Source organism: Onychostruthus taczanowskii, unplaced genomic scaffold, assembly GCF_017590055.1.
Source record: "Onychostruthus taczanowskii isolate IOZ18803 unplaced genomic scaffold, ASM1759005v1 scaffold37, whole genome shotgun sequence".
NCBI lineage: Eukaryota > Metazoa > Chordata > Aves > Passeriformes > Passeridae > Onychostruthus > Onychostruthus taczanowskii.
Window position 1 is genome coordinate 271,034 of NW_024501126.1, and position 20,770 is coordinate 291,803.

General features: G+C 44.9%; 2 protein-coding genes across 4 annotated transcripts in view; both read left to right on the forward strand.

Moving 5' to 3' along the window:
* The window catches only part of LRRFIP1 (LRR binding FLII interacting protein 1), a 101,949-nt gene extending 92,685 nt beyond the window's left edge, over positions 1–9,264 (forward strand). For all 3 annotated transcript variants that reach the window (XM_041411741.1, XM_041411743.1, XM_041411742.1), the window contains 5 exons: positions 3,223–3,269; positions 4,069–4,186; positions 4,617–4,696; positions 5,322–5,426; positions 6,430–9,264. In XM_041411741.1, coding sequence (XP_041267675.1) covers positions 3,223–3,269; positions 4,069–4,186; positions 4,617–4,696; positions 5,322–5,426; positions 6,430–6,540 — 461 coding nt within the window. In that variant the 3' untranslated portion in view covers positions 6,541–9,264. The remainder of the gene's footprint in view (positions 1–3,222; positions 3,270–4,068; positions 4,187–4,616; positions 4,697–5,321; positions 5,427–6,429) is intronic.
* Positions 9,265–12,455: 3,191 nt separating this feature from the next.
* RBM44 (RNA binding motif protein 44) lies at positions 12,456–19,434 on the forward strand. The gene is made up of 12 exons (XM_041411689.1): positions 12,456–13,190; positions 13,315–13,364; positions 13,906–14,082; positions 14,490–14,664; positions 14,755–14,780; positions 15,641–15,713; positions 16,007–16,097; positions 16,455–16,586; positions 17,211–17,284; positions 18,131–18,267; positions 18,399–18,536; positions 19,183–19,434. Exons 1-11 carry the CDS (start codon positions 12,456–12,458, stop codon positions 18,529–18,531), a joined length of 1,803 nt encoding a protein of 600 aa, XP_041267623.1. The 3' UTR covers positions 18,532–18,536; positions 19,183–19,434.
* The last annotated feature ends 1,336 nt before the right edge of the window (positions 19,435–20,770 follow it).

Genomic DNA, 20,770 nt, shown 5'->3' on the forward strand with positions numbered 1-20,770 from the left:
GAGTGGCACTTAAATGCTGTAGTCCAGGTTTGTGCATATCAGAGCTAGCCTGAAATGCTTTCAAAAGCAATATCTCAGTAAACTTACTTGATAAAAAAAAAGGGAATACATAGTGAAAAGATCTTGGCCAATATCTTCTTTACTATAGAGAAGAACAGTCCTCCTGTCCCCCTCAAAATCAGTACTGCAAGCAGTATCTTCCAAATCCTGTGCTGTCCCTGGCAGTGCCCCTCTTCTGAGAAAGACAGGAAAGCATTTTCTCATCATCCAAAATAAACTGACAGATCTGAGGAGGGAGTACTGCCCAAGCTGCTCTGACAGCTGGATTCTTTCAGGCTGTTCTGAATAGCTGCTTGGGGCTGGGATTCCATGGGATGTCTTTCCACCCTCCAAGAGCAGTTTACCCCTTTCACTTACACCAGGATTTGTTACTTGCTGGGCCACGCATCATGTAAATCATGCAGGTAAAACCAGCTGCTTCCCATTCCATGCTCCTCTCCAAGTGGAAAGAGACATGGAGGATCTGTGGCTGATTTGGGAATGTCTGGTGCCACTGGAGCAGCAATGCCTCGAGTCACCTGCAGTGCCAAGGCAATGAGATCAGTCACTGGAAGCAGAAACTGTGGCAGAAGGCACTGCTCAGCACCATGCTCACCCCTCTGTGTCCCACTCCCCCACAGGCCCCATCTCCTGCTCAGTCCTCTGTTAAACTGGTGTGTGGAGGCCATGAACTGGTGCAGTGAGTACCCTGGGAATCACCTTTCCAGAGTTAACTGAGGTGAATGTCACACTCACATTATTCACTGTAGTATCTTTCTATGTGGAATAAGGATAATGACTGTTACCGATGAGAATTTTAATTAGCTGCTTCCTGTCCTGATTCAATAAGCTGTTCTTTCCTGCTCACCTGCTCTCAAGGTCCTCGGATTTGTTAGAAAAATATCTCAAAATGCAAAATTAAGGTGACCCTGCAGAGTAAGTTTTCTGTGCTAATGTGGGAGGTTAAGATTAAGTGAAACCCAAGAGACCCTCATCTCTACAGGCAGAAAACTTTTCTTCTATGTGAATGACAATTTTAGCAAACTCATTTTTTCCCTGATCTGGTAAACCCTGCTGTCTGCATGCCCCAATGGGGTGCACAGATATCCATAGTGAGGGCAGAGAGAGCTGAAGGTGAGACCAAACTTGAAAGTTCACCCCAAAATGCATCCTCTTTGCAGGAAAAGGGCTTTGGGGAAGCCAGGGTGCTTCCTCACTGGAAGCTGGCAGAGGTGTCTCTTCTTCAGGCAGGCAGCTTTCACCCCACAGCAGGGGTTGTGAAGTCACAACTACATTGTTTTCAGGATCAAAATGTGTTCTTGGCCCTTTTGGACTCAGTAAGCTTGGGCTCATTTTGTAGTGGCCTAAAGGTTTCCTGCTGCACCAGTCCTCATTCTCTTTCCAGTCCTTGGAACTCCATTTCTCAGTCTTTGCTGGCCTGTAAATCCCAATACAATCTCTTGAGCCCAAGTTTCTCCAACCTGTTTGCTGTTCTTGCTTTCCTTGTTGACCTTTATTTTTCTGCCATATCTTTCATCTGTCTTAAGTTTTCTTTCCTTCCTATATAGATCTGTGAAATTGTTTTATCATTTTAAAGGGGTTTATACTCAGAAATTTTGTTTGTGGGTGGTATTTACAAAAGAGAAGTGGGTTTGTTTTTTTGTTTTTTTGGTTTTTTTTCATATCAGTGCTCAGGTGTAACAATGTTGGGTGTCTTACAAATGGAGGGAAAAAAAAAAGAATAGGACTTCAGGAGGTTCAAAATTAATCCATAGATCTACTGAACTGGGGTGTCATGCTAAGATCTGTATGTGGGTATTGCATCAAAAGCCAAGGTAAAGGTTTTATTCCATGATCTGGAATGGGACTATGTGGGGGTGTGTATTCCCAGCAGGGAATGACATACCACATTAATGGACTCCACATGTATGCTGTACAGAAGAACTTCCACTGGGAGACCAGTTTTCATCATGATTTGATTCAATACAGACTCTTGATTCCCCTTAAGTGGATGTGCTAACAAGAAAAAAGAAAGAACCACAAGACTTTGGCCTGTTCAGGAATTGTGCCACGAAGAAGAAATGGTATTTTTAAAGCTCTTCAAAAATATTTAAGTCTGTCTATCAACAGAATTTACCTGATAAAAGCCCACTAGGCTCTTGTGTGTAATTTACCTTGCTTTCCTAAAGTTTACAAAAAGATCTTTTTCTTGAGTGACCTTTGGTTTTAACCATTTAATCAACAGGCCAGACCTCAGCTGTGGAGTTGAGCTCTGAACAGCCTGAGCTCTGCACTGCTGGCAAGGGGGGCCAGCTGAACAAACCTGCAGTGAGACCCAGCTGAGCTCCTCTCCTAATGATTGTATTTCCATGTGATGTCGCAGTGCACTCCTGCCTGAGGTGTACCTGAACAAACTGAGCTTGTTAATTGATCATTTAGGTCATTTGGGTGGTAAGAAAATGTGCTTTCACATTTTGCAGCCCGTAATGGGGACAGAAAAAATGAAGTGATTTGTTTGCTTACTTTGTAGTTCTTTTTTCCAGCTGTCTCATTCTGTAGAGTGCACTTTATTAATGAAGGCTGCACAAACCCATGTGCTGATCTGTTGCACTTCCAAGTCCAAATGTAGCACAACAGTTGGTGGACACTGTCCATTGCCTCTTGATGTCTGACCTGGAGAATTGACTCTGGAGAGAAAATAGAGTTATACCAGACTGCTGCGTTCGAAACAAAAATAATTTGACAAGCAAATGGTTTTTTTCTGGTCATAATATTGGAGCTAAAATGTCACTGCCATGTAAAAGAAGGGAAGAGTTAAAGTGCTGAGAATGTGATTATAGGTGTTTACAGTATTGTCATTGTGTTAAACTGTCGAGACCTGTGAGATTTTGTGTTGCAGTTGTGCTTGACCCTAGAGTTCTTGCATGCTAACCTAACGTAGAAGATTAGCCTCTTTGCATGCAGCTGGCTGCTGCTACTGCTGGGACAAGCATGTTCTGTGAGAATGCCATAAGTGCCCTGGCTGCAGCCCCCTCCCAGCCCCGCTGGGCCTCGTGTCCTGTGGTACGTGCCCTAACTCCCCATCAGTAGTCACTAACCTGAGCGGGCCAGCCTCGTGTCTCAGATGCGCTCCCCGTGCGCCGCTGGCTCGGTCCGCACTGAACTCTCCCTTTTCTCTTCCAGACAGGCTGAAAAAGCTCATTGATGAACGGGAGTCCTTGCTAGACCAGGTAATCACAGGGCAAGTGAAGGATTAAGGAAACGAAAATAGCCCAAACACAAGGTATAGAGCAGCAGTGCTGTGGTCGGGTTGCTCTTGCTGGGGACTTGCTGCCTTGCTGGCCACTCTGTTCTTCCTCCAAAACATTCCCCTTGTGTGTTAACTCAGGATACGTGGAAGATATGACCCTCTTATTTGTGAATAATAATCCTTCAGATTGACCAAGCCCAAGGGAAACCAGGCGTGGCTCAGAAATTGTAGAAGCAAATTTTCTTTCCAAGAGTAAGCCCTCCCCTTTGCTGGGTCTGTGGGTAAATGGGCCTTTTGGAAAAGTTTGTTGGAGGAATTTCAGATGGGTAAAGAGCAATTAAAGGAATTACTGCTGGTACCATGGTATTCCATAGTGGCTATAATGCTTATTCAGAAACTTCAGCTGATCTCCTGCCCTGCAGGACACTCTGTGCTTTCATTTATGCTCAGTGACCTTGGCCTTGAGACTCGCACGCAACCAAACACAGCTTTGGGAGTTTTTGAGAATGTTTTACATGAATGTGCCTGCAGAAGATTTATGGCTTTTCTAATAAACCAGTCATTCTTCACTCATTGTTTTGATCCTGATCGTGTACATAAGCACTGATGTGTAAAATACCGTGAGTCATTTGCCAAAATAATTTCTAGGATGTTACTTTGTAACAGAAGATTTTTTGGGATTTATGTTTAAAAAAATACATAATTTGTTTTGTAATGCTGGAGTGAATTTGAGCCACAAGTTCTCTTAGTGATTTTAATAATTATTTTCTGTCCTTCAGATTAAAAAATTAAAGGGACAACTGGAAGAAAAACAAAGGAATGGCAAGATGGAAAATACACAGTGTGAAGATGAAGTTCTGGAGAACGGGACAGATATGCACATGATTGACCTCCAAAGTGAGCTGTATTTTGATTTTAAGAGAATTTTGTGCCCCGCATGTGAGTGAGAAAAGGTATCAGTTCAATAATAAGCACATGGCTGTGAGTAAGAATGAGCCTTCAGCTCCAAAGGGAGCTTTGGCCTGGGAGCAGCCATGCACCTCTACAGAGGTGAGGGGATTAGGAGCCTTTGTTTAAGATGGCAGTTGGAAATCTCTGTTATTGCTCCTCTGCAGAGCTGGGGGGAGTTTAGATTAATTCTGCCTTCAGAGTGGTTGGCAGGAATCAGGCAGGACTGGGAATGGTGCCTCTCTGCTGGGCACTTACGGAGAAAACTACTCTTCTGCTGCCCCACGTGGATCCCTGATGCATGGAAATTTTACCACAGACTTGTTAGAAACTGTTCACGCTTGTTCTGACATCTCTGATAAATCTGCGATTCTTCTAGGAGATGCCAACAGACAGATCAGTGATCTCAAATTTAAACTAGCGAAGTCTGAGCAAGAGATAACAGCATTGGAGCAGAATGTAAGTTTTTGGCTTGTTCTGTTTGTTCAGGCATGGTGAGAATACAAAGAGAAAGTGTGTTTTGATAAATGATAAATGAAATTATGTTTACTGTGATTTTCCCTTAAAATAAGAAGCGGGAGTGTTGGAGCATGAGGGCCACTATGACATTTATGTATGGAGAAGAAGGAATATATTATTCCTCTGTACTGAGGGAAGAATGGTCAAAGACAAGAGTACCTGATGAACTCTACTGAACACTTCCTTATGCCTAGCTGTCAACAGGTTTTAAGTGGTTCCCAGCGTGTGATGTGGTAGAGATGGAGTTTATACACAGCTGTTCCATTTTGATTGTTTGCTCTTTTCCAGGGTACATCAACAATGCTCTTGCTAAGAGAAATTTAGTCAATGGACTGTATTTTTTGTTGCTGGAAGCATATTAAATATGGATATGTACAAAAGGTCAGCAGTAAATTACTGCTGCCAGGCTTCCTTGGTGTTGTTTTGTTCCCTGAAATTATGCCTTTATTTTATCAAAGAGGAGTTAGCGTCTCTCTGGTTATTCCTGGAGTACTAGTGGAAGAATAAATCTTCAGAGTAACTTCTCAGTACAGCTTCTAATTCCCAGCCTTTGCCTTCACCTCAGGTAATACGACTGGAAGGCCAGGTAGCCCGATACAAAACTGCTGCTGAGAATGCTGAGCGAGTAGAAGATGAACTGAAGGCAGAGAAACGCAAACTGCAGAGAGAGGTAACTCCACCTGCGAGCTGTCACAGCTCAGCCTGCTCCACGTGGGGGAAACCTGCTTCCCTGGGTGTTCTCGGGGAGGAACGGCCCTTCTTGGCACAGCAAGGGACAAGCATCTAATTGCTTTATTGCTTTAGTTCCTCCTTCTAAATGTGCAACCAAGTTTTCAGCACTCAAACTGGAGGAACAGTCATGGCTGTGAGCTCCCACTGCCTTTTCACTGCTCCTTCCTAACCTGTTAAAGGGATGTGAGCTGTTCTTTGTGAGCCTGTTTTCCTTGCTCTGCCGATCCATTCAGGCCCATTTGGGGTGGTGTGGCTGCCCACAGACTCTGACCGTGCCTCTGTCTCCTTAGAGCCTGAACACCTTTATCAGCTTCTCTCTCACTGCCTCCAGAGGTGCTTCCTTGACTTTTTTTTTTCCAGTATGGCTCCTTGCTTGTTCTAAATACTACTTCTGCTTTGCTGCCTATAAATATTGTTCTGTGCAGTCCAGCTCTCTCTCCCTACCCCGATCCCTTGGTGGGTTTTACAGGAAACTGAGGCTCTGAGTCACAGCTGGGGATAGAGTTCTAGGAACCAGAAATACAAAAGCTGAGCAGTGAGACAAGTGTGCATCACCCAGAGCCTCGTGCCTCTGGATTGAGGGAAATTCTGTGATTCTCTGGGAATCTCTTGTTCCACAGGAGTAACCTTCTGTCAGTGCTGACTGCCTCAAGACACACAGTTCTATCAAGCCAAATCCAGACTTGGGAGACCACATGTCTTCCTACCTTGGCCTTCTTTGTTCAGCATTCTGTAGATACCCTGTGTTCTTGGCAGTGTGCTTAAACACCTGTGTGTGCGACCTGCAAAGCAGTTTAACTCTGCTAAAGGAATTTTCAGCTGCCTTACGTTCCAAGTTAATGTGGTCAGTTAGCATTGGCAGCTACAAACCTCGCTTTGCCTTTGCAAAGGGATAACACGGTGAAAGTCACGGTGTTTTTCTGCTTCCTTCCTTCCTTCAGCTTCGTTCAGCACTGGACAAAACCGAGGAGCTGGAGGTCAGCAATGGCCACCTGGTGAAGCGGCTGGAGAAGATGAAGGCCAACCGGAGCGCTCTGCTGTCCCAGCAATAGCCACCCCCTCCCACGGGAACCACCGCTACTCGGAACCGGAACGCCGCCGCAGCCGCTTCTGCGTCCTGCTGCCCGGGACGCTTCGTGCCATTGCCTTCTGAGACCAGGCCACCCCAACACCTGCTCCGTGCCTCCCAGCCGGCGTCTCCCCGCGCAGATCCAAGCCTGCTGCACTACATCCATAGGAGGAGCTGATCCAAGCGGCCGTGCCCGCGGGAGCCCTTCCACGCCGAGCTCTGGGGACATTCCAAGTACAACACATAAGAAGCACATGGAATTCTCCATCCAGAGGGCACAGCAGCCATTTACTGCCGTTTAAAATGGCACTCAAAGAAAACACTTTGACTGGAATTTTTGTGTCTTGCTGAAAATTTTAAAACAAACACTGTAAGTTGGGGACTTTTCTCATGACAGTATCTGTAATTTAGTGACTACGGTAGAGTTATTCATAGTAGGTTTTTCATTTACAAATCACTGTGGAACCACAAGCCATTACAAAGCAAAACTCCTTCAGTGGAAACCATGGAAGAAGATGGTCTTGGAAGCAAAAGTGACCTTAAATGACTTTGCCAATAAAACAAATGTGTTTGGAGGGATTTTTGCACCAGTAGAATCGTGAGACTCTTTTATTTCAGGGTAAATAGGCAATAGCTTCATTGAATTTTCAATTTTTATTTGTATTATTTAATCCCTGCTCTTGGAATTGAAGTAAATGACTTTTAAAGGTTGTAAGGTTGCATTAATAAACCAGCATAAGGCCGTGTTTTCAGAAATGGTGGGGTTTGCACTTGCGTCACTCTCTTTGGTGCATTTATCAAAGCAAGTGTCATTTGCTTAAACAAAATATGTAATGGGTTTTTTACATCAGAAACTATCTACTGGTCCATGACCTACTAGGAAACGATGCCGCTACAAATACAAGTCTGATTTTTAAAGGAATAACTGCTAAGTAAAGAAGCACTTTAGAAAATATTACTGCCTATGGGTTTTCTACAGCTACGGAAGTAGCGAGTTCTTCCCTTCTGAGATCGCCGCGGAGGTTTTCCACTTCTCACGCAGAACAGCGTAACCCGCTGAGACGTTGCAGGCCATTCTTGCGTGTGTAAAAAGGGCACACCACTGGCACTACAGCTCTGGCTCATCGGAACTCATTCTGAATGTACTCTCAAAGGAGAGCAGCAGCTGCCCCAGGAACAAAGCTGCCCGTCCCACCTCAGCCCTAACAGGAAGCCAGTCCCTCTGCCATCTGCTCACGCGGTGGAGCAGCGTCTCCTGTCCCACGGGAGCGGCCGTGGCTGCCTCAAGAGGTTCTACCAAGCCAAATCCACGCCCAGGAGATCACATTTCTTCCTAACGTGGTCTTCAGACCCTGCAATCCAGGTCTTTGCCCAGCCTCCTCCTCGCAGACGGGAGGTTAGAGCAGGAACCGCTGCTATTTCCAACGCAAGGGGATCGCTGGTATCTTCCTCGAGCACCTTCACAAATGAAGTAAACCAAATCCGCTGTCTGAATGTGTTCCTCTGGTTTGGCTAGGAAGCAACACCCTCGTCTTCATCTCTTCCAAGTGCACAAGGAAAATTTAGGAATGAAGTACTGAAATTATTATTCCAGGAAAAGGATGAAGAAAGCTTTTTTTGTGCCCCTGGGGAATTATGTCCTCGTTGATGAAATGTGGTGAAGTGGGGTTGGAAGGAATCTTTTAAAATTAAATTTCCACTCCAGTTAGGGCTTGGGGTTTTTGGGTTTGTTTTCATTGTTTTTGAGAGGAACATTCAGGTGCAGAGCCAGGTTTCTTGTGGAATACCTCAAAATGGCTGTGGATACCAATTTACAATTTTCTGTGCATGACTTGTGTAATTTCTGGTGTACAAAGCCTCGGGGGCCTAAAAAAAACTAGCAAAGGGATTTTCAGAATGCAAACAAATGTGCTAAATACGACATCTTACCGATGGTAAAGTGTGTGATTGCCACCAGTCATCATTTCATTTGTGGCAGCAGTGAAAGCTGCCTCTCCTGGCAAGGCTCAGGGGAAACGACCCAGCAACCGAGCGTTGGTCCAAAAGGCAAAAAATAACACTTTGTTCATAAAAAAGGGATGTGTTTATCATTTTGAAGTAGATTTCATCTCGCACCCCATAAGCATCAACCTCATGACGGAAATCAGATGTGTATTTCAACCTGGATATGCTCTTAGTAGAAACCTTTGTGTGTGATAAAGTAGGTGAATGTTGAAGCCACATTTCCCCCCCTCCCCTAACTTTCAGTATGACTTAGCGTTAGAATAAGGGAAGAAAAAGAACTGGTTGGTTTACTGCAAACTGTTCTCTGTTTTTTCTATGAAGAATGTACAACAACAGGGCTTTGAATGGTGATCATAGCACATGTCCCAGTCCAATTATTTGAGCTCCAAACGAGAGCACCTCGGTACCCTGAGAGTGGTGCCGAGGTGGCGGCAGCCGGGCGAGGAACAGCTCCTGGGGGAACCAGGATGGGTTTTCCTACAACTTCTGTTTCAATTTGTTATCCTCTGTTTGATTTTTAAATGTTACATGGTTTTTATCGCTTGTAAATGGAATGTTACCCAAAATGGTTTTGGTTTTGGTTTTGTTTTGGTTGGGTTTTTTTTTTTCCCCCTCCCCCAGTCGCTCTGTTAGGAGATGTGAGCGTGGAAAAGGAAATTCATTATGAGCAGAACTCGCCAATAAAATGTCACTTGTTTGGGTAGTTTTTATGGAGTGGTCTGTCCATGCTGATGTTACCAGTACAAGTTCTCTTGGAAAATACAGAAAATTCAGGGCGATATGGGTGTAAGAGCTCATTTTCCTTCTCAACATGTTGCTGCAGGATCACACAGAACATGAGCAACACTGCTTGGGAAATGCACAAATTCAGGGGCTTGTGTGACTGAGGGCCCTGGTGTGAGACATACCTCCAAATAGCAACATTTTTAGTGGCAGGATGCACATGCACCTCCAAATTTTGATATTTTAATGGCCAAGTGCTCTTGGGGAGGGGGAGGACAGAGACAGTCCCCCATCAGGAGAAATTTCAATGGTGTTGCTAATTGGATTCATTCTCCACTTTTATTTATGGTGAACATAGAGGTAACCCACACAGTAGCTTTTCCTGGAAGAATCCTTCATGAAAACTCCTTCACAACAGGAGGCAGCTTGGTTCATTAAAAATATGTTATTTTAGTATTAAATGTCCTCTTGCCCTGATGTGTTGCCAAAGCTGTCACTTACATGAAAGAGACTAGGCAGGAGTGTAGTGCTTGTCTTCACTTTAGGTGCTCTAAACCATTGTATGTCTCTGAAGGTTAATTTTAGGCAACTGAGTGATGTTTTACACACTTCATTATGACCTTTATGCGTGTTTAAATGAAGAAGCAGGGCCCCTTGCACAAGTAACATTGACCTGTGTGGCAGGTAGGTTTGTCTGTGCTCCTCTAACACGCTCCTTCACGCTGGAAACTTTCAGGTAGGTTTAATGTGTGCCAGAGGAGGTTAGAGCTGGATATTAGATGGATGTTCTTCCCTCAAAGGGTGGGTTGGGCACTGAACAGGCTCCCCAGCCAATAGTCACAGCCCCAAAGCAGAGTTCAGGGAGCTGCCAGAGTTTGGTCAATGCTCCCAGAGTTTGGGATTAGTGGGGTGTCCTGTGCAGGGCCGGGGATTGGGCTCCATGATCCTTGCAGCACAGGATAATTCTGTGATTCTGTAGTAGCCGTACAAGAGCTGCTGCGCTCCCTCCCTGCCGGCTGTGCTTTGTCTGTCAGTGCTCGGCGGCGGGAGAGACGTGAGGGGAGAAAAGGGACCGTGAGGGGACAGAAGGGACCGTGAGGGGAGAGAAGCCACCATGGAGGGAGAGAAGGGACCAACCATGGAGGGAGAGAAGGGTCTGTGAGGGGAGAAAAGGGACTGTGAGGGGACAGAAGGGACCGTGAGGGGAGAGAAGCCACCATGGAGGGACAGAAGGCACCATGGAGGGAGAGAAGGGTCTGTGAGGGGAGAGAAGAGACCGTGAGAGGAGAGAAGGGAAGGGACCATGGAGGGATAGAAGGGTCCGTGAGGGGACATAAGGACCGTGAGGGGAGAGAAGGCTCCGTGAAGGGAGAAAAGGGACCGTGAGGGGAGAGAAGCGACCGTGAGGGGAAAGAGACCGTGAGGGGAGAAAAGGGTCTGTGAGGGGATACGGCGGTACTGCTCCTGAAGGGATATGGCGACACCGGCTCTGAGGGGACACGGCGGCCCTGCCTTTGAAGGGATGCAGCGGTACCGGGGATTCGGGGGGCGTTATGGCAGTACCGGGGATTCAGGGAGGTTATGGCGGTACCGGGTCTGAGGGAACACGACAGCACCGATTCTGAAGGGACGCGACGGCCCCACTTTCTGAGGGCAGCGGGGAGGAGCTGCACGCGGCGAGAGCGGGCTCCCCGCCGGCCAATCAGGCATCGGAGCGCTGCGCGCCGCAGCCAATGAGCGCGGGGCGCACCGGCGGGCTTTGGGAGCGCGTGTGGCGGGGTCGTGAGGGCTTGGTGCGGGCGGTGAGCGGAGCGGGCCCGGGGCTTGGTGCGGGCGGTGGGACCGCGCCTCAGCCTGCCCTGGAGCTGCGGTGAGACGCCCTTCTCCGGCCTGAGGGTTCCCCGCGGGCGAGCGGGAGTACCGGGCTGCCCTCAGGGCTCCCCCGCACTCAGCCAGAGCTGCGGCTCGGCTGTGGTTCAGGGTTTGGTTGTGTCACTAGCAGCGACAGGGGGGTTATTGTACCTTGGCTGGGCCGTGGAGGTGTTTTGGTTCCTGTTCTCAAGGGAAAAGTCGCTTCTATGTGACAGTAATGTTGTGGTTTCTGTACAGGCATCTGGGATGTGCTTTGGCAGCGTTTGGCATTTTTAATTGCACGGAGTTGCTCGAGGTTTCAGTTAGGGGGTGAAAGAAAAGTTAATGTAGTAAAAAAGGACAACGTTTTTGGAGCAAAAATAACTGTAGAAGTGTATAATTAAACTGTGGAAGTGTTCAAGACCAGGTAGGATGGGGCTTGGAGCAACCTGGGATAGTGTAAGGCTTGACTATTTGAACATTTGAATATTAATCCTTATTTCCCCTCCCCCACCCCAGCCCCTGGGGAAGGACTGTCAGAGACAGTGACTGGAATTGGGATGTGTCATGTCACAGTTTAGAAAGCAGACATTATTGAGAAATATGGATAGTGTTTGTATGTATTCCTTTCTTTGTTGGAAGCTTCTGAGGGAAGGCAGAGAGGAATTGACAATATTTCTAACAAACAAGCTTCACAAAGAGTGTCTTCTATCCCTACATGCTTTCTCTCTGCTTTTTGTTGGTGTTTGTTACCAAACTGGGTTTGCTGCAAGTTCAGAGCAGGTGTATTGCTTTAGTCTGGTGAATTGTCCGGCTTCCTTCTATTGCTAAATGACCTTCCTGTGTTCCTTTACAACTTTCTGATTGTAAAGATTCTCAGGTTTTCTTAGGGGTTTGTCCCTGGTAAGTTTTTTCTTGCTTCCCCAGAATTAAGAGGAATGTGCTCTGATTTCCCCCTTGTCCAACACCCAAGGGGCTTTAGTTTTTGGGAGGCACAGAGCTCAAAGTTCACCTCTTCCTTGCTATAAGTAACGTTTATTTGAACACTTTGTGTGCTGTATGATGTCACAGGGATTCCACCAATTCAGAAATCAGCTCTTGGGATTTCTTTAGGAACATGCTGTAGAATTCCTACCTGCTGTAGAAGGTGAAAATAGGATGGTTAATTTAGTGTATTTTTTGTCCTTCCGTATACTATGGAGCATCTTGAACAACTCTTCATTTTTATTAAGGTAGGAAGAGCCACACCAGTGACTTTGAGAGGTTGCAGTGGCAGTGAGTATTGTGGATTCCTGAGGAGGAGGAGAGCGTGCTGGCGCCATGGAAGTGGAAAGGAGCAGCAGAAGGAGCTGCTTCACTCAGACCTCCTGCCTGGGTGCAGATGTAGGGGAAGACTCGCAGCTGGAGTATCTCAGTGCTCACGAGGAGTACGAGGAGGACAGGAGCAACTCGAGTGAGTTTTCTGAGCAGGGCGAGGTTGGAGAGGCGAAGGCCATGCCACTCGTTGGTGACAAGGTGCCACCCCAAATCACAGCAGGGGAAGAAGATTCTGGAAAGAGCCAAAGAGCCACCCGCAGCGTGGCAGTGGAGCCGGACGTTCCTTTCCTGCCGCCCAGGGAAGAGGCCCGGCTCTGCAAGCACGCAGAGCCCCACTGCTGCAGCAGCTGTGAAAAACCTGCCGTGTGCGCTCGTGGTGCCAGCAGCACTGCAGAGGATGCTGAAAGCCAGCCCCCAGTCCCTGAAATCCTCCCTAGCAAGAATCCTGCTGCTGGCACGGAAGCTGCAGATAAATCCTCTGGTGGGAGCCCCAGGGCTGGGAAGTCGGAGCGTGCTGAAGCCCCGAGGAGCGTTCCCGGTGTCGTTGTGGATGCTGGCTCTGATCCCAGAGCTGCCATCCCAGCGAGCAGAAGCAGCAGTGCCCAGGTCTCTGTCTGCTCCAGGGCAGTGAGCACAGAGGTAACCACGATGAGCAAACCTCAGCCTGTGGCTCAAACCGCCGTGGATGCTGCTTCCAACACGGAGTGGTCCTTAGGAGCTCTCAGCTCACACCTGCAGGTAATTGACACAAAACAAGAAGGGCCCCCAGACCAGTTTGATAGAACTTCTGTTAATTTTAACTTGTCTGCATGGGTGTTAATCTGTAAGTTTTCACCTTTTTTTTTTTCTTTTTGAAAAGCAGGAATCCAAAGATCATCTGTCTGTCTGTGACTGGATGACAGGCACTGACAGGTGGGTCAGAAGTTGTTCTTGGTTTTGGAATTTGAGATTCTGGATCAGAGGTTTTTTCATGATTGAAGGTCGGTGGCTTGGCAAAACTGATGATATTAAAAGTTCGCTGGGCAGCAGTTTCTGCTGGAAAGTTTCTTCCTGGACAGGTGAGAAGAGTGAGCTGAGACTCCCTGAAGCTGAACAAAGACCAAAGCAGCCTTGTTCTGCAGTTGCAGACCTCCAGAGATCCTTTCCAACCTAAACTATTCCATGGCTGTGGAAACAAAATTAGTGTGTTTGCAGATCTACAGCATTGCCAAGTTTCTTGCTGTTCTTAAGGCTTCACTTTTTGGGTAAAAACTGTGATGGTTCTTGTGCAGTTCTCACCTCTCTGATAAAACTGACTGTAATGCTACAGTCATTATTGTGGGCTAAACAGGATTTTCCTTAAATCATGTCAGAAATAGCTTCTGGCAACCTCCTTGCTTCAAAATAAAACACCACCAACGTAAACAAAATATTCAAGCCCTGGAATAAATATTCTGTTATTGTTATTTTAAAGGCCAGAACATCCCAACAAGCAAACTGGGAAGATTTCTGCATCAAGCTGCTGTCAGGATGTCCTGCAGAGAGCGACTGAAGCAGAGCTGCAGCTCCTGGCCATCCATTACGAGATGTGCTACCAGCACTGCTTGAAGGTGTATGAGCTGGCTTTGGAGGAAAACACCTGTCTTGGGAGGCATGTGCTTTAATGTCCTTTAAAATAAAATGGGTAACTGGTGATCAGGCAAAAATTGCTGAATGGTACTGGTAGATTCTATCCATAGCTTCTAGGGGTGTTTATAATTATAAAGTGGTGCTGTCCAGAGGACCCCTAAGTCTTATTTCAAGCCTTTTTTTGTTTGTTTGTTTGGGGTTTTTGGGGGGGTTTTTTTTTGGTTTTTTGTAGTATTCACAGTCCCAAAATCCTGCCTTTTTTTCCAGGAATAAAACTCAAGCGATGCACAATACAGTTGTCAATTCATGTTCTATATAGTATAATGTAAAGGAATCTTTAAATCCTGTAAAATCTTGGGGTGTTTCCAGAAGCTGTAAAATCAGTGAAATGTCTAAATTGGTGTTGCTTTCTTACCCATATTTTAACAGCTGCGAGAAAAAGGCTGAGTTATATTCATCTCTGCAGTTGGTTTTGGATGAACTGGACAATAATTACAGCAATATCAGAAAGGAAATAAACATGGGCATGCCTTTAAATGAACTTCCACCACTGTCAGTTGAGCTGAAGTTTTCTCCACTCTCCTCCTTGTACATCCCCTCCAAGGTAATTTCTTAACTGTTTTATGTCTTTAATATAAATTCTTTTATTATTAAGATAATTATAGATAAATCTTTCTCTTTTTTTTTTTTACAGTATTTCAGAAAGAGTCTTTACTCTGAGTAAGTAGTTTTCATTTGTTGTTGTACTTACTAAGTTAACTGAGGAATGAGTTTCTAAGATGTTAAACCTATAATTTCTTTATTTCAGGATGCATCTTGTTGTTTCAGGCTGTTTAGCTGAAAGATCAGCATTGCCCTGTGGGTACAATGGTTATATTTTAAGGGCATTTTTCCTCTGTGGTGTTCTAGTATGGAAAGCAGGGAGTGTCTTTACTATCTTTATAGTAAAAGTTATCAATTTACAGGTTATTTTCCTGGTTCCCTGCTTTCGCTGCTAAAAATCTTTGTCTCCAGTTATAATGGCACTAAGCAACAAAAAAACCCCAAAAAATCCCACACCACAAAAACCCAAAAAGACTTTGCTGCCAGCAGGGATAATATTAAGCACGTAGATAACATTAAAAGATTATATGAAGCTGTTTTGCTAAGATTATCATTCAGATATGAAGAGTGATAGAAAAACAACTTCTTTTTTCAGGCAGGAACCTGATAGAACACGTTCAGGAACCCCATCCAGTGACTTTCTGTAAGTGGAAAACAAATTTGGCAGTAAGTTTTTACTGAATTGGGTTGACTGCTAGAGACTGCTTGAAGTTTCCTGTTAAGCATGAGTGAAGTTAATTAAGAAAAGGTAAAGCTAATGGTTTTGTTTTATAAAAAATTTCTTAGTCAAAGTTGCACAGGTATTTCAGATTGTAAGGAATACATCCAAACATCACACAGGAAACTATTAAGATATAATAAAAAAAGCCAAAATTTCTTATGTTAGTTTTACTGTGAGCTTCTGGAAATATTTAAATTACTGTAGAACTTAAAATTGTTGTCCCATATTTTGTATGAAATTCTTGGCTGTGTTTTAGTGATCTTTCAGGTGAAGGGAAAGCTGACTTTGAAGAACCAAAACAGCAAGAAAACGGGATTTCTGTCAATATGGTAGGGAATTCTTCACTCCTGGGTTTTGGAGATGGTAACCTTGAGAAGTATTTTCCCCTTGGGTACCTGCAAATGTGATCAGAGTCTTCAGGGCTCTCAGCCTGGGATCCTCTGCCACTGATTGCAAATGCAGCTCATATGTTCACCATTTTAATTGCCTTTTCAAAATAAAATAACTTGGGGATGATCAGCAGATTAACTTTTTAAAATTCACCTGCTTCATGGGCTGGTATTCTGAAAAATAACTTACAGCCAGGTGGGAGTGCTGTGATACAACTGAAATGTGTTTGTAGGACAACTCACAGACTGATGGTGATCAGCCAGGTGACTCTGCTTCCCCTGAGAGGTGGGAAGAGCAACTTAAAGATCAGGCTCTGGAACGTGGTGAGTGATCTGCTCCTAAAAAAATAATAATTCTTTATTTGTGAGCTGAGTTCTCAGGGGAGGAAAGAAACCCTGTGTAAAACTTGTATATGGTAACACAGCTGCCCTTTCTGTGAAGTTCTGTATCAGCTATCAAAATTTATTGATAAGTAATAATAGCTCTATATTAATTACTTACATCTTAAAAACACATTTCTACTTAAGTTAGAATTCCAAACTAGTAGTGTTACCTCTTTGAAATGTAGCACCAAGAGATGTAAGTAGCTGAAATCCTCTTCAGCACAGAATTTTGCTATTCATTTATGTAGCATACCACGATTTAAACTTTAACACTTGAATTTTATCCCAACTGCCAAGGCTTTGTGAAAAATGAGGAAGGAAGTGAGTATTGGTTTGATGCTAAGGAAGACTTGTCAGTGGCAGATATTTCAATAATGTGCAAAGAAATAAAAAAGCAACAAGGAAAACAAGACTCGGTGGACTCAGGAGGTAAAGTTGTGTGCTTTAAGCTGATAAACCAAATAATGGTGTTTATTATTGGAGTGCTCTGTTCCTTCTCCAAACTTGGAATAAATGCCAGTTGGGTTTTCAGACTTCCTCATTCTCTAGCAGTGAATCATTGCACTCAGCTGTTTTCATCCATCCCTGTTTTTCCTTGAAAGCTTCACTTGTGGTGCTTGAACTCAAATTTGTAAATACCCAGCCAATCACATAGGTGGCAATCTTTCCTTTTTTCTCCTCCTCCTTCCCATGCTGGACTCTGCAGAGTGAGATGCAAATGGTTTGTGTTTGGAGACTTGAGTCACAGTGATGGGTGAGGTGAGGAGTGCCAGGGTGTTGAAGGCTTGGGGATTCTCTGCACCAGCCTTCAGCACTGGTACTGTTACTACAGAGCTGTGTTTTCTCTGCCTCTTAAAACCTCAGGAAACACTCAGGGAAAGGATGTTCCACAAACTGAACTGCTGTGCTTCTCAGGACACTCATTTTCTTTTAGAAGATTCTTTTCTTTCCCTTAGTTTGTTCTAAGGTTTTCTCTCTGGCTTGTCCAAAATCTACAAAGGTGTCAGCTCAAGAACAGTTAGTAACTCTTTGCTTTCTTGCATTTATTGTTAGAAGTGAAGATAGTGGGGAGTGGGAAGGAACATTCTTCTGTTCCTGTTGGTGGCCCAAAGCCCTCAGTGCCTGAGGTAGGTCTGTTCTTAATTTGCAGTAGGAATTTCTTGCCTCTTGAAGGCTTCTTTCATACTCTACATTTACTACCAAGTGCCCTGATCTGAAATCCCCTACTCAACAGCTGGCACATTCTTTACTTGGAGATAATCAAAAGGGAGGTAATTATTGCTAACACTCCTTTGTGTGGCAGACTAAGAGCTTTAAATCTTCTTGTCACATAACATTTAATAGATAGAAAATTTTGTTAGGATAGGAAAATACATTACACATTGGTAATAAATTTGTGGCAGAAGAGTGAAAACACCATTCTTTTGTCCCTGTCTCAAACTATGACACTCCAGCTGTTTTTTCTTAGTCCTAGGGCAATATGGAATTTCCCCATTTGCACTAGGTTTTTCATCTTGTAACACCACTTTTTTTAGTGTAAATGTCATGTGGCTTTATAGAGGAAAGATTTTGGGGTAATGGATGGGAAAGAAACTCTTGGATTTTCTCGCATAAATCTAAGAAACCTCTACATACAAACAGAGGGTTTTGTATGGGCTCAGCCTGGTCCTTGGAGAGTAAAGGGCAAATCAGTAATTGCTGGTGTTGTTCACAGATTTTGTGTCTTTGGGGATTTCCCTTTAAACATGCTGCTCCTTTGGGAAATGGTAATTGGATCTAATTTAAAATAAATTAGATCCAATTATTTTACTTTATTAGAATAAAGCAGGAATAAGATGAGCTTTAAGATGCCTTCCAACCCAAAGTGTTCTGTGGGTTTAGGATTTTATATTTATTCATAGGAAAGAGGTGTTGTATTACCTGTACAACCCTTAACCCGTGCTTTTTTTTTCCTTATTTTGATGCAATTCTAGGATCCTGGGGAAAATTCCCTGCAGAAGACATCCTCTGTGAACCCATCTGGTATCTTTGTTTCTCCTTATGCACTGAACTTGAGCAGCTTTACCAAATTAATAAAGAGACTTCAAGAAAAGCATCCAGGGTTTAGCAGGTGGGATATTTGGGGTTCTTTTCAGCCCTGATTTGTAATGGAGCCAATACCCAAGTGCTAAATGCCAATAACTAATGCTAAATGTGTGGCACAAAATGTGATGTTAACAGTTATTTCCTCAATTCCCACAGAAATGAAATTGTGGGGGCTGTGCAGGAGGTGAGGAAAATGAACAAAGGTGTCCTGAGTGGCTTGGCCATCAGTTCCATCGAGGAGAAGGCCTCTGACATTCTGAGGAGGTGTTCTGAGCGGGAGAAGCACTGAAAAAGGTGAATATTCCAGCCTAAGGGAATGACCCACCCTACAGCCTGACTAGATTAATGCAGCCTAAAGCCCTGCAGGAGGTACTGGGGTGAATCCACTGCAGCAGTGGTGTATAAGAACTGGGAGCTCTAAAACAGGTTACATTGTGTATAACTGGTGGTTAATGGAATTTGGGGATCTTGGAAGGAATTTTGAATGAGTTAGAGATGGGACCTCTATGAGTTTTTACAGGATGTAGTTTATTTTTCTTCTGTTTAGATAGGAAGGGTGAGTTTGGCTCACATCTTTACTGCATGGTACAGAAGGTCACAAGACCTTTAGTTATAAGACTTTTTAAGGCTTTATGGACCAATAAAACAGTTAACAAGGATATTTATGTTTTTGACCCAACTTTTAAATATTTTGTCTTACGGACTCTTGTTACAGTGTAAGCTTTCTTAGCCAGTCATGTTATGGCACACAAACCTACAGTGCTGCATTCTAAACTCCTTGTTTACCTGTGTAACTACTTTTATTTAAAACTCTAAACTTTTCTCTTCTTAACATGTTTAAACTATAAATCCACATTCTCATTTCTGTCACCTAAGTTTGGAAGCCTTTTCCAAGGTCTCAGATCAAATCCTGTGTTTAATTCTAAGCTTTGGCTTACAGGCCCAGAGTTCTGAGAACTCCCTGTATTTTGGATTCCACCAACTGGACTGCTTCTCTGACGAGCTGTGCGGAGGGCACTGTCCCCCGAGTTCGGTGCACAGCTGACACCTAACGGCCAGGCTTTGTGTAGCCTCTCTTCCAGAAATCCCAGCCCTGGCTCCGTTCTGGATCCAGACACTGATGGTTTCTGTCTGGGGGCCAGCTCTGGGCTGGAAACCTGACAGAATCAGCCTGTGTCTTGTCGTTTTCTCACACCCATCCCTTTGCACGGTGGTGTGGCACTGCAGCAAGCTGAAGGTGCTGAAACCACAGCCCGGAATTCCAGGGAGGTGTCTCTCCATCCTTGCTTTAGCTTGGTGCTGTGCTTGCTTTAGGTACCTCTTAGCAGTGCCACTGCCAGGTTTCCTGCAAAAAGGAAAATTCTTCATATTAATCTCCTGCCTGACTTTCACAGGATTGCAGATGGGGACAGAAACTCATCCCCAAAATGTTAAAAGCCTATGCTTGGAAGCATTTTCATTCAGTAAGGTTTTAACAGACTCAAAATGTGTTGTGCTTTCCTTTTGGAGTGATTATTTTGTTTTCTATTGGCGTGTGGGCTCTGCAGTCCTAATTGTTCCTATTACAATATTTTTTTCAAGTTGTTTTGTGTGGGGGATGATGACTTATTATAATGTTTATTTTCATCATGAGGGAGGTGCGAAATGGCCAAGTCATTAGTAAATAACGGGGAGAAAAAGAATCCCCGTTTTCCATAGTGAGGAACAAGTATGTAATACATTTAAGAGAAGGTGATTCTGCTCAGAGCTCACCTATAGTAACTCAGTCTCTTTGTTGTACTTTGTTCTACACCCTGCTGCAATTGCTGTTGGAAAAACAGCCTTGTTTACTATCAATAAAGGTTAAAGTTTGTTCTTCAAAAGAGTTGGGCCAGTGTTGTGCTGTTCGCAGACCGCTTCTGCTGCCTCTGTTCGTGGCAGAGCTGTGCCCTTGGTGCTGGTGCTGCAGGTGAGCCTCAGCTTTGGTGTCTCCGGGTCTGTCAGGATGGAAGCAGTCCCGGTTTTGCTCTGCTGCCTCATCACCAGCAGCTGTTGCTGTTTCTGTTCCCCGAGCTCGGCTCTGTGCTTAGGCAGGTGGTAATAGTTCAGGCAGAACTGGCTCTCTGGCCTGCGAGCTGTTCTGTTCCTCCTGGGAAAGCAGAAGTGTGCACGATGTGAAAGACTCCAGTTAGCACACTCTGCTGTTCCTTCACGTTCCCTTTTTTATTGATCTTTGAAAGGGAGAGCTGACTTCAAGGGCAGTGACCTCGCTGCAGGCAGAGTCCTGCCCTGCTCCCAGGGCCGTATCCTGATCCGGAGCACCTGAGGAGCCCGGGTAGGCTCTGCTGCTCCGGCACAGCTCGGGAGCGAGCTGCAGGTGGAGCTCTAGGAGCTCGGGAACGATGTTACACTCCCAACAAAAATTAAAGCGGAATCCACAAAACATTTCTCCTCAAAATCGCGTTCTATGTGTACGTTCAGCCCTAGAAAGGGGAAAGGCAAGGTTTTTAGCTGGGGCGAAACCCCCTCGGTGGAGGTGGGAGCGGGAT